The following is a 13,730-nucleotide window of genomic DNA, read 5'->3' as shown; positions in this document are numbered from 1 at the left end:
GACCTGCTATGCCAGTCACTGTAAACGTTTCTGCTGCGGGACAAATAAAGGAATTCGGATAACCAAAGAGTATACCAATAACACAATAAATCATGTCTATCCACTCGCACAGATAACTAACAGTTGGCCTTTCAATTAGACTCACAATAAGGTCAGTGCTATATTGTGAGTGCCAGTATTATTATATTTGGCAAGATTTATTGCTGTTGAGTTTTCCAAATGTAATTATTTTCATTGCATACAGACAGTTCAAAATGTTTTCAAAGTATGTCCTGATGTTAGGTCAGCAGTCTAGGTAAAGGGGAGAATGGAAATCATTGTGTTTTGTTTTTGTCTGTCTCTATAATTAAGTTGCGGCTGACAGGTAACAGAAGCCTGCCAAACGCAGTTGTCTATTCTTCTCCCTCCTGGAGTGACGCATGCTTCTCTCCAGTTCAGCGGGGGAACGATTAAAAAACATTGAGCAGGGCTCGGCCTTTCCCGTAGTAAATAATAAGAGAAGAGCGGGAGTAGATAATATGATTTAAAGTGAATTAACAGTGAAATGTATTTGAGATTCTTGATGAAAACAGTGTGTGTGTGTTATACCTGTTGGGAAAAGAATGATGTAATGGTTTTTAAGAGTCTCTGGTAGCGTCGACTGTCTCTCGTCTACACCACTCTACTGTAAAATCATTTTTGGCTCAGTTCACAAAGACAAACTGCCACTGCGTTGTGATTTGAAGTCATGCCCTTAAATCTTTGCCACATCTCGCCCACCTTTCTTTAAACAGACATCAAACCAAATAAAAGCCATCATGTGTTATGTGTTTAGATCCCACAGCGTTAACAGGACGGGAGTCACATCCTGGTGATTTTGTTCCCTTCTTGCGTCAAGTAAGTGAGGAGTGTTTCCTGTTTGAGATGCTTCTTTGCACTTCACTCCACAGATACAGTTGCTTAGTCAGAATGATGGAGGGATGATTGAGACACAGTGAGATCTTCTCATTTCATTTCTCACACATTCCGCGTTCGCTTCATGCATTTTCCGCAAATCCCTATGTGGTGATAATGAATTTGCAATTAGCTCTCAGATAAGAAGGCGGCGCTGTAAGGGCAGAGGAGAGGAAGTGAGAGGAGAGAAGGGGCTCTGAGGCCGAGGTGCAGATATGTCCAGGCTGTCCTGAGGCCTGGACTTCATCTGTGACATCTCTACACAGGGGATGGATCGCAGGCAGGCGGGCCTTCATGGTGCAGTTGCCCTGGTAACATACAGCAATGAAGCGAAGGGTACCCACAGACGCCAGCAAAATCCTCTCTGCTCAAAATACAGCTCTCTCTCTCTCTCTCTCTCTGTGTTTTACTTCCACCCCCTCCCTCCTTCGCAACCTCTCTTTTTATCCTCCATTTCCTCTTTTCATTCACTCCCTCTCTCGAACAAAACCTGACCACCGGCACGCTGATGATGTCACGGTTGCCATGGTGACGGAAGCCTTGCAGCAACAGGGCTGTGTGGAGAGGGTGAGGTCCGGGGGAAAGGTAACTATGGGTCACTAATGAAACAATTTCTCTCCCTATCATTTGATTACATGTTTGAGAATGCACATGGGCATCTGCAGTGACTTTGGCATGCAAAACAAGAAATGTTAAAGTTACAGTTTCACGTGATCAGTAGCTCTCCTCAATACCCTGAGTTTATGTGCCAAATAAGTTCTTAGTGTGTGGAAGTTTTGGAAGCAGATTGTGCCGCCTTGAAACGCCTGCTTGCTCCAGTGAACGATTGCTGAGTCATGTTCTCTACCATCTACAGCTCAACTGGATTACCGGTCTGTTTTGTACACCAGGGGGAGAGGATAAAAAGAAGAACACCAGGAAAACTTGTTAATTGAAAAGTCTGAAATTCCTTGAGAGAACAATATGTCCTAATTATATAATATTATTTTCATTTGTGCAAACAGGACAGAGAAATGTCTTCATAAGGATAAACTGTTACTACGGCTTGAGGTTAATATTCAGACACTGACATATAACCGGTTTTCATAGAGAGAAAAAGGAGAGGCTGTCTGCAGCGTGCACTGTAGTATTGTTACAATAGTGGGTGGATATTTATCTTAGACTTCTTTGTCAACATAAACAATAATTAATTTGGGTGTAAGATAAACAGTTGTAGGAGGGGCATCTCTTTAACAGCTTGAAGGCATGCTGGGGCTTCCTTATGCAAGGCCTAAGGGTTTAACTTGGATACAACATAGTGCATATGTTGCTTTGTATGGCCTGTAAAGAGACGTTCCCTAACCCACCATACATTTCCAGATTTAGGATTTTTACATAACACTGCACTATGGATATTTTACTCACTTCTAATGCATCTTATTTCCTCATGAAAGCACGCCCCATTTGACACAAGATCACTGAAGAAGCAAGACACACACACTGAACCATGTGAGACGCCGGATTAAAGAGGCCTTTACCTTCAACCTGCTCTTCAAACAACATTACACCCCTTGTGATACAGATTACATAACCATGCAACTCAAATCCCAGCACAACTGCTGAATGCTTAGTGCCAAGATAAGCATATGCCTCAAAGTGTTAAATATGTAAAGTGCCCCTCCAGACATGTTTTAGTATGTTACAAATATTCTTCAATAATGTATAATTTGCCTAACATAAAAAATGAGAAAGAAAACACAGCAAGGAGGATACAAGAATGTTTACTCTCTCTTTCTCCAACAGATTCCAGATCTGGCTTCACCACGCCTAGTGCTGCTCACGGCACGCTACGTTGAGCAATTTGCAACTGGCCCCGGAGCTCGCGAGCAATGAGTTTCGACATCTGGTCTATTCTCTTTTTTTTTTATAATGACCTGTAACTTGCACTGGCTGACAGAGCATTAGTGGTTGTGAAAAGTAATGCTACAATAATATCTAGAAGAATTTGATATAAGCTCGAGGGTCCGGTTTGCATCCAAAACGGCACAATCTATTGTGGTTACTGTCAAAACTGTCCCTATGCTAATGCAACTCTCTCACTCTGCACTCAGAACTCCGCTCGGTGCTGGAGGTTTCAGGTTTCTTTGCCTTGCGTCGATATTTGAAAACATTTGGGTTTCAAACAATCCTTAGCGGTTTTAGGATTTGACATAGCTAATCTAATTTGACACAGGTATGTGTGACCCCGTGACTGCTCTCCATGCCTCTGCTGTGTACTGTTGTGCTCACAGTGCACCTGGCTGTACCACTGAGTTCAATAAATCTTCCTCCACTTAAACATGTCATATGAAGAGAAAATATGTCGCCACACAGGATAACTAAAGCTGTATAAATCACCCGTTCCTGCTTGGAGCTGTAAACCTTAAAGCGCTTACACAGACTCCCAGTCTCCAGCTAAGGGCCCTGCTAAGACAAATGCAACTGACTGTCATAGACAAGGCAGTATATCCATCTCCATCACTGACGGATGTGTGTGCAACGAGATGGCAGTGAAAGCAAAGTGCATCGACCCCGTGTCCTGGAGAAACGTATGTGGAAACAACCAGGCTCAGAGAGTTTAAATTAGTTAAGCTATCAGCACACAAGCCCTCTTTGTTCCATTACACTGACGCAAGACCATGTGACCACTCATTTCATAATTGTGCATGCTGCTAACTCACTCCCCGTTAAGTTCTCTCCCCTCCCACTGCTTTGTTTTTGTGAACTGGTTTACTTGCCAGGTGTGTGGGTAAAAAAAAGTGATATATTTAGGGTTGTGACCTCACCTGGATCATGTAGAGCTGAGCGATGCGGTACTCCTCCACACTCATGGGCATGGGGATGCGGTACTCCTTGATAAGCATGGTGAATTTTGGAGGAGGGGGATAGAGGGATCGGGGAGAAGATTGACAAGGGAAGGGGGGAGGGAGGGGCAGAGGGAAGGGAGGGGGAGAGGAGACAGGAGAGACTCGGAGGGGATCCTATAGGTGACTTTTCAAATCACCAGCTGAAGGCCACATTGACGGTTCCTGTGAAGGAAGACACAAATAAAAGCACGAGGTAAGTAAGCTGTGAATGAGAATTTAATGAAATACCTTCAAGCATCCAGGTAGCAATGTTAAATCAGTACAAAAGTGAACAGCTCATGAAACAAGTCTTCATCAACCTCACTCTAAACCAGCAACATAAAACATTCCTCACAAGCAAAAGATAACAACACACAGACAAAATTCCAGAAGCTGAGAAATTCCTCTACACATAACCGAGGACATAGATAAATCCTTGTGTCTCACACTCAGATGAAGAAGAGAGGAGATCCAGAGAGTCGTTCAGGACATACAGTTTGATGCTCAGTGTAGTTTAGTCCGAGCGCAGGCACAAATGGCGAGCATCAGCAATGTGCCTCCATCCAGCGTCTCAGATCCAAGTAAGAGATTTTACAGGATACACTTCTGTTCTTATACACAGGCCCCAGCTCAGTGTGTGTGTGTGTGTGTGTGTGTGTGTGTGTGTGTGTGTGTGTGTGTGTGTGTGTGTGTGTGTGTGTGTGTGTGTGTGTGTGTGTGTGTGTGTGTGTGTGTGTGTGTGTGTGTGTGTGTGTGTGTGTGTGTGTAGGGGGGAGGGGGCAGGTGGCCAGAGTCTACGGAGAGCACCCGTAGAGCCAGTAGTAGCCGTAGAACAGCCACCCCATTTCTCTCAACCCTTCAGCACCATCACATGGGGGGCTCACTCAGCATAAGAGGGATTACAGTTCAGTTGGGAGCATTACATAACATTGAAAGAGCTCCCTGTGCGTGAGGTTTCAGAAATAGCAGCCTTTAGAATTATACGAAGCGTTGTTTTCAAACCAGTGGGCAGATAGGGGTAGGTGTGGGCTATACATAACCAGGGTGTGGGTGGCGTGAGTTGCAGAAGTTTGCTTGGGACCGCTAAGAGAAGAACCGATTCAGAGCCAAGTGAGTACAAAACAAGACCAGGGCTGAAGGCAATGTCAGCTAAGGTGACACGTTAACTAAAGAGGTGTCAACAAGGAAAGGGAGACTGCATATCTGTCAAATTGATTGATGACTTGTGACTTTTTGTAAGAAGAGACAAACATTTCCAGTCCAAGAAGTTTTTGACAACAGATTGTGCTTTTTTCCCCCCACAACTTAATATGTCAACAAAGACGGTAAGAGTCTAGCTGAGGAAGGGATGGTTCTGTCTGTGATCAGATACGACTGGTGAAAATATCCAATGACATTGTCATCACAGGGACGATTCAAAAAGTTGTATATTGCGCTGCCCTGGTGGACAAGATCTTAGTCACCATGCGAATGAGACTGTATTATTCTGTGCCTGCATTTGGCCATTCAAATGTGACTAGACAGGATTGCATAACCCCGATGTTCACTTTTTTTCTGACCTATGGCAGCAAGTGGACTTTCCTCTGGTTTGGAACTGAGCCATTCCGTCTAAACACACTTATATTCCTTCTGCGTCATTCATCCAGCAGACAAAGGCCAGCTTTGGGGAGGTTCCAGGTGTCGGCAAAGGGCTCCGGTCCACCAGCTATTCAATGCTCGCCTCTACAACACCCCGCTGTAGCCTGAAGAACTTCTCAACCTGGAGCAGGGGCTTTCTAACAGCATGGGAGGTGTTCTGGTTAAATGAGTAACATTGTCTTCTTTGCATTTTTATAATATATATAATATCTTTGCACAGAAGAACACTTTGACAAAATCAGAGGACAAGAGAAGCCTTCTGCTGAATATAACTATACTCTTGGGATGGACTGGGATAGAACTAGGTTATCCTCGAGAGGCCCAGAGTAAAGCCTCGAGAAGTCAGTGCCAGGCTTTAGAGGGGAAGGTCACTTTGCTCATTCTGGTTGAAAGTGTCGGTGACAAACAGCTTTATAATCTACTTGAAGCATGGTTGGAATGTGGATTGCAACTGATGCTGCAACAAACTTCTGAGAATTTCCTCTTGGCCAGCGATCCTGGATTTGACAGCTGTACCGATTTGGACACAGTAAAACAGATTATTCTAATGTCCGATTCTCTGATGGAGAATGATTACTGTGAGAATCAAAGTCCAGCCAGCTGCCGTCAACTGGTAACAGACATTCAAGGAAGTGACACCAGGTATGTACAGAAAGGCAAACAGAGAGAGGGACAGGCAGCATAACAGGGGGAAACCCCGCAGTCACAACATGTGTGGTGACTTCACTTTGAATGGGGTGACGTCAGGCTTTGCCGAACTGCATTGTGGTTCCGTCGCGTCGCTTTGCCTCCGTTGCTTTGCCTCCGTTGCTTTGCCTCCGTTGCTCGCATGGAAAGTTGCGAAAAGTTCAACTTTTCAAGCTTCGACGGAAGAGCCAGCCAATCAAATCATATGCCAGTACAAGCTCTAGTCAATTAAACCGCGTGCTTGTGTGTCTGGGACGGGAGATTTATGTGATTGGTTGTTGGCCGCGCTCCAGACACGTCCACCGGCAAGCTTCAACGCACGCTGCCGTGTGGACGTACCGTAAGTGGCACAGCAATACAATCAGCATGTGTGTATAGAATTATTTTGGATTTATTCCAAATATTGTTTTAGTTATAAGCAAAATGGTGTTTCAATTTGTTGTTTCACACATGCATGGACGACACACGCAAACACACACAAAAACTATTTTGATAACTTATTCGTCGTCCAAGTAATTTTTTTATTCAAAATGACAAAAAATATGGTTTTCAGCATCTGATGAAAATGTGCTGCTTTCACCCGTTTCAGTTTCATTAAACGGTTTATATTTGGTTTTGAAACTACAGAATAAAACATGTAAGACATCACCTTGGTCATTGAGAAACTCCCTCAGTATTGTCTGAAATGTTATCGACCACACGATTAATCAATTCATCTAGAAATGAAGAGAAAGATAAAGAAATATTTCTGCAGGCCAAACATATAAACAAGCGTGCACATATTCAATATACACAAACTTAGTCTATAAATACACAAGTTTTGTTTCAGCTGAGTTTATAGTTGTAGTGTATCTCTCTATTCTGGAAGCAACAAATAAAGACAGACACACCCAAACACGCTCCCACACTAAAGTGTTTGTTACACATTTCTGCGTTCTGTGTGTATTTATCGGTGTGTGCCGGATACTAATATAGCACAAACATCTGTATGCAATGTGGCTTTCGATTTAGAAGGTATTATTTTTTCCTTTAACAATACGCTTCAGTTTAATGAGGCCTTTCTGAATGAATAATTTGAGTGGTTGAGATTATTTTTCAGTTGATTAATTGTTGGTTGCAGACACAGGCCTATCCTAAAGCGGCTATTACGCCCTCTGTCTCTCTGACTCTTTCCTTTGTGACTGATGCAGATGCTGAGCACAGCAGAGGACCTGTAATGCAGGATCCACCAGCAGCCCTGAGAGAGAGAGAGAGAGAGAGAGAGAGAACTGGCACCGTACTTGACCCAGAAAAAAGGCACTCACACACACACTGCTTAAAAATAGCCTGGTCACAATAATCCTAGCATACGCAAGCAGAGTGCTTGACGTGGTTTGTTCGGAGAATATGCTCATTCCCTTCTAAAAATATAGTCTCTGCCCCCCTATTGGCAATGACGCAACAGTAGCACCCTCCACAGCACTCAGCACAAAGCAGCCTCCAATGTTCCCGCTTCACAAAACTGAAGACAACAAAGCTACAAAACACTTTTAGTATGACTGTGTTTGTGCCTATACCCACCACTGGTTTTTCAGCCTGTTAAACGTGGGGCCAGCTGTGGAAGGACTGTGCACCCTGAGCTGAATAATGTTGCAAATACCTCATCCGCGACCCTTTCAGAAGGTGTGACCAACCATCAGAGGTACATAATGCTCCAGGAAACAGTAGGAAACCACATCATTCCCTCGTATTAAACCGCTATAAGTATGAAGCCTGTAAGCACAGTTACATCTGTGTGACTTCTGGAGCTGGCATAAACAAACAAGCGCTCAAATATGTGCACATCTGCTCACCTCTCGCAGGGATGAAACGTGCTTACTCTAACGTCTAAACATAAACCATTACATATGACAAATGTTTTATGTATATGGTACACTATGTTTATATAATTCATAGTTAGGTATATGAGAGAGTATATTTATTCTGTATATTATAATGTATAGTGTAGTCTATCTATCTGAAGGGGCACCATTTAGCAGACAGGTTGATCATGGGACAGAGAGCAACAGCTGAGCATGGCTCTCGACACAAAGTAGAACACTGGATAGGAGAAGTTACCCCATAGGCTTTTTAAACCAAAGGCCGCAATGGTGTGCTCCTTTAAATGTAGCCTCGTGTTACAGAGCAAGGCTTAGAGGCAGAGCAAACGAGGTGAATCCCAGAGGAGCAGGGGGGGGGGGGGGGGGGGGGCAGGAGTTCCCTCATGACTGACCCAAGGCAAGTCCCCATTTAAATTCAAGTGGAAAATGTTACCCCTGGGCTGCCTCCCATACCATAGATCACTTTCATTCAGCGTCGCCTTGACATTACAGAGACAACTTCAGCTATGACAACCGCCACACACACAGCCTTCTGCCCGCGGCAAGAAGCCCTCGATTGAGTTGATGGGCTTATCCACCAATCCAGTTAATATGTCAAAAGGCTTAAGACAATGCTGTTAATGCTGGACTGAGCGCTGATCTGCCAGAGCGAGGGAGCTCACCATCCACCTGCAGGCAATTACTCTTTTCTTTAAAGCAAAATGTAAAAAGATCAGACTGCTCTTTTCGATCTATGAAGGGCAACATACGAAGTATCTTTTTTTAGTATATGGATATTTATATAAAGTGTGTGACACAGATTACAAAGTTGATTTACAAAACCTGCCGTACTGAAAACCTCACCGCCAGTCTTTCCCAAATGTAAGGTCAGGACCCAGGATCAGAACATTGCTCTGAATACATTTACCTAATCAAGTTCAATCAAAGTGGTTTTTTGCTACGCTGCACTTCACGGTTCAGATCCTGTGAGTGGTGCCGTTTGTAACGGTTGTTATATTTAATTGAAATGTTTGTAATCATAATAATCATATTAATAGGAAACAGAGGATGTCAAACAATAATAATAGTCACAATGTTGCTAATTGGTAAACATTATCAATAGTTATTCCTTGTGTATTTTGACACGTTTTGATCCAGGTGAGAAACTGAATTTCTCTTTTGTGTGTCTGCCTGAAAACGTTAAGGAATCTCTGTATTAAGGTGAGGAATGGTAACTTGGGGAACTTCTACCTATAGCATATTCATGGGCGTGTGGCGCAGTGGAGTAGTGCGTTGGTGTTGGGATCAGGGGAGCACAGGTTCAAACCCCACTGCAGTCAGCATGTCGTTGTGTCCCTGAGACACTTCGCTTTGGATAAAAAGCGTCTAACAAGTAACATGTAATGTAATTCATGTGAAAGTTATTTATCATTTATCTGACCCTACAAGACACTTCAACTATTACCCTTTGAGATACTCCATTATAGAGCATGTGGAACGTTTCTATTGATTATACAGGTGCAGGTTGGGCGGAGGAGGCTATCGGACAAAGACCATGTTTTGTTCATTGTCGACTTCAATAAAGCATAGAAAGGGTCAGCAAACATTTCTCTTTTCTTTATATTGAAAAAGAGCCCAGGATGGTTTGCATGTTCAAAGAATGAAAGATAAAAGTAGGGACAACATTGAGAGTTATCTGTGATTTACACTGCATTAATAAAGACTCAAACTGTGCTAACAGAAAAGACAAATGGAGAAGATGTGATCTCCTCAGAACAAATCCTTCATTACCAGGGTCTTTGGCACCACCAAAAAACAATTCAACAACAACCAGATTCTCTAGCAGTGCCATTACCCGGCTCAGAGATATGATTATGGTAATAGAGAGGATAACAAGTTCACGATCAAACGCGGTGTTTCATCTTGTAAATACAGTAAGATCCCACCATGTGCCCTAGAAAGAGTCCATCACTCGTCCTGTCCCTCAGGCCCTCGCTCCTCCGCAGTGGGATGCACATTCACAACCTGCCCTTATTCTTTACTCATCATCGCAGTACAGAGGAAAGCTAAAAATACTCGACACCCTGTGAGCATCTCCTCCTTTGTGTTCATTCTCCTCGTCCTCCTACAGTTTCCCTGCGAGGAAGAACTGCTTCTAGATATGATCATCGTTTACACAGAGAGAGGACAAACAAGAACCAGCAAGAACAGACTCAGAAGAGAATGTGCAAAACATTCCGTACACTATTACAGCAGAGCAAGAGTTTTAAAAACAACCACACAAATGGTTCATCGTACACCGGGGGGTTTAGTCCGCATGTGGATTAAGCAAGCCGTTCCTCACCTTTATGTAACAAATGTAACATTTTACAACTAATCATTTGCTGCTTGAAAGATACAGATAGAGAACTAGGTTATTGAAAAATGAAGTACCAGCTGAGTAATAGCTGCAGCAATGATTTGCTCTTTTAGTTGTTTCTAAATAACCTCAATTATGTGGTTTTAAATTGAGTTCCATGAAAACAGCTGCACTAAATCTCATAATTGGAAACATGAACTCTCTCTAAAGGCAGATCAGTGAACCTGACGACATGTGAAGCTTTGCACCAGTGGAAAATAAGTTTGGATTAGACACCCTCACAGCATCTAATTAAAATACTCCATAGATTAATCTGGTGCCCAGTGACTGCTGGGAACTTTAAGCTGCTAACAAGTGGAGCCATTGTTTTCTTATGCCTCAGTAATGCTCATCAGCCTAGCGTTTTCCAAAACAGTCCTGTCACATAGCTCTATCTTTAATCAACGCCACGCTGTACTCTGAAATACAAAATTAGATGACCTTATATGCAAATTAATTATACTTTGATTAATCAGTTACGTGCCAAGGTTACATGAGGATCTCCTCCTGCTGTCGCTCTCCTCAAACGGCTTGAATCAACTGTACAAAGAGAACTCTTATGTAACTCTGACGGATACAGAAAAGTAAAGCATCGCTAGACTTGATATGTTTCCATCCCATTCATCCAGCCTACAGACCAAAGGACAAGAAAATGCTTTTGTAGGTTAAAATGATCCATCTCAAACATCTCTACCAGCATCTCCATGAGTGTTTGGTAGCAACAAGATGCTTAATGTGGCGCCTGTTGCTGATACTTGCTCACCACTGACATAGAGGAATAACAACTGATGGACTCACATTAACATTGGTAGAAGCGATCTCTCTCAATATTGCAAAGTGGCTTGGACTATATGAAATACATCAGAAACTTGACTTGCTATTTCAGTGGGATGACACCTACACTATCAGACCATCTATGGCAGAATGCAACCACCCTCACATGCATCAGATATTCAAACTGAATTCATCTGACTGACCATCAGCCAGCTTGTAATAACTCAAAAGGAGTTTTGCGAAGGGACGCAAGACACATGTTATGTTAAAAAAAAATCAAACCTGTGTTATTAGCATGAAGGCTGAACCTATGGTTTAACGCCTTAAACAAAGAGAAAAATGCAGACTTGTTAGGTGTTAAATAAAGTCTGTGATTAAAAGCTTGTGGAATCCTACATTTTATAAAATAGAGGCAGTTTTTTGGCCATTGGATGAAAATAGTTGAATCATATGAAATCAAACAGTTAAAAGTAAACCATTTTGCCCTCTCTATGGAGTTTATCTATCAGTGTTTAATAAGCATTAAAAATCAAAATGTCATTAGCACTCAAAGAACTGGCAATGCATTTTGTTTTTGACTGTCAAGAAGAGAAATTAAATGGATTAAACTCCATAAATAGGCCAAAAACGTTTTCCTTTCCTGCCCCTTCATCCTCTCCATCATGGCTTGAACGGGGGTAACCATGGAGACAAAGGACTCTTTCCTTATTGGCTGTCAAGATGAAGTCAGAGTGACGAGGAAAGTAGAGACCAGACGCTGCAGGGCTGATATTTCTTTCTCCTGTTTCTCATGTCTCCACTTTCACTTCTTTAAGTCTCTGTGCTTCCCCAACTCGGATCAGTGTCTTCTGGCTAAAAAAAACTGGTACTGATATGTCATGTAGCAGAAACATCTCTTAATAAAATGCAGAATGTGAAAACAAAATATTTAGCGTTTAATGCTTGTACTCAGTGTTCGAATTACCCATTTGCTTTCGGGGGAGCCCTATTTTCAGTGCACATCATGCTACTAAACGTGTCACATGCACGCTCTGTAGACGGAAAGATGCATATGTTTCCTGCATTAGATCAACATTGATTGCCAATAGGCCTACCTTGTTTGGTAGGACATCTTTTTTTCTCATCTCCGAAATCTCGATCGCTTTTTCGTGTGCCTGGCTCTTATGGTGCTTATAAATCTTTTTCTGCAGGTTATTCTGTTGATCACTGCTGACTTTTCCCTGAATCCATTATTGTGAAAGGTGCACAAAGGTGGATTTTTCTGCAAGCGGCAGGGAGATCAATATACGTTTTGCCTCTTTGCAAATTTCACATCCACATTTTTTTTTTTTTATGAAAAGCCATGGATACCTTTCATTCCACTCACTCCATTTTTTCTGTGCCCAGTTAAAAGGCGGCTCATGGGCATCGTCAGGCCTCTCCCTCGGTGTGGAGCTGTCAAACTCGACCCTAGCGCCGCTTACAGCTGGCCAACTAAAAGTTGTTCCGTTTACGTTGTCATTTTTAGACACCTTCGCTTCTTTGCTTGTGAATCCAAAAGCTGCGAGGCTTGGCTGTTTTCGTTACGCCATATTTTTTATTACAACGCCAGAGTTAAAAAAATATCAATATGAAAATGTCAAATACCGCGCCGGCATCGCCGCCGTAACCATAGCAACGTAAGTAGCGTAAAGAATGCAGCGCCGCCACGTACAGATGGCAACACCCAGAAATATTCACAAATATCAAAAAAATATTCAGAAACTGTAATGAACAATGACTATTATTTATTTCAACAACTTGTGTTTACAGAAACTCAACATTTCTAATCTGTGGGACACAAATATGCACGATTTTTTTGGGCTCCCCCTATTTATCTCAAAGTCGGCCTCTTTAGGAGAGCCAAGCTCCCCCCCTATGAACACTACTTGTACTGTACTCATGTTTAAATGTTAAGACATGCAGGCCTACCTTCAAAATGCCCAATGACATTTGAGTGCAATTTCTTCTCATGGTTCAAAATGAACTTAGAAGACCACTTATTACTTTTATACAATCGAGTACCGAGTGTGAGAGATATGGAGGAACACAGGAGAATACCAATATTGAATTAACTGAATCCTTGTGCAGAAAATCCCTGATTTCCCATGCTGTAATAGCTGATGGTCACCAGTTTATTATTGGTCTGAGGACATCTACCACAAAACAAATGAACTGTCCATAAGAAGAAGCTGCTCTGGAAAAGCTGTGGCTGTTTGTTCCCCTTTTTGAAATACCTCAAACCCTCTTGTGCAGCACGAGTAACGCAGGCTTCACAAAAGTGCTCTACCCATTGACCAAGGACAGAGGCCGTCTCACACACTGACCATAAAAGGCCATTTTCAAAGATGCTCATGGTCCTATGACTTTGGCTTCAGAAGTGTTCAGAGTCAGGTTTCAGCTCGGTGGAAAACCTGTCTTTATCATCTTGGGATTTTCTTATCAGAGCTAAAAAAAAAGAACAGACACTCTCTTTCAGTGTTGCACTGAAGGAGTCTGACATCTCCTTCACACAAAGACACACTTCTCTCAATGGAGCTTTGTCTGCCGTATGGAAGCAAAGAATAGGCATAACGCAGG

The 13,730-nt window shown here is 42.6% G+C and overlaps 1 protein-coding gene across 7 annotated transcripts in view; it reads right to left on the bottom strand.

Moving 5' to 3' along the window:
* LOC307042675 (membrane-associated phosphatidylinositol transfer protein 2-like) overlaps window positions 1-13,730 on the bottom strand; it is a 55,007-nt gene that overhangs the window by 33,604 nt on the left and 7,673 nt on the right. For all 7 annotated transcript variants that reach the window (XM_079686687.1, XM_079686681.1, XM_079686685.1 and 4 more), the window contains exon 2: window positions 3,738-3,980. In XM_079686687.1, coding sequence (XP_079542813.1) covers window positions 3,738-3,815 — 78 coding nt within the window. In that variant the 5' untranslated portion in view covers window positions 3,816-3,980. The remainder of the gene's footprint in view (window positions 1-3,737; window positions 3,981-13,730) is intronic.

This window comes from Notothenia rossii, assembly GCF_949606895.1.
Source record: "Notothenia rossii genome assembly, chromosome: 6".
NCBI lineage: Eukaryota > Metazoa > Chordata > Actinopteri > Perciformes > Nototheniidae > Notothenia > Notothenia rossii.
Note: the sequence above shows the minus strand (reverse complement) of the source record. Positions and strands in the feature narration are given on the sequence as shown.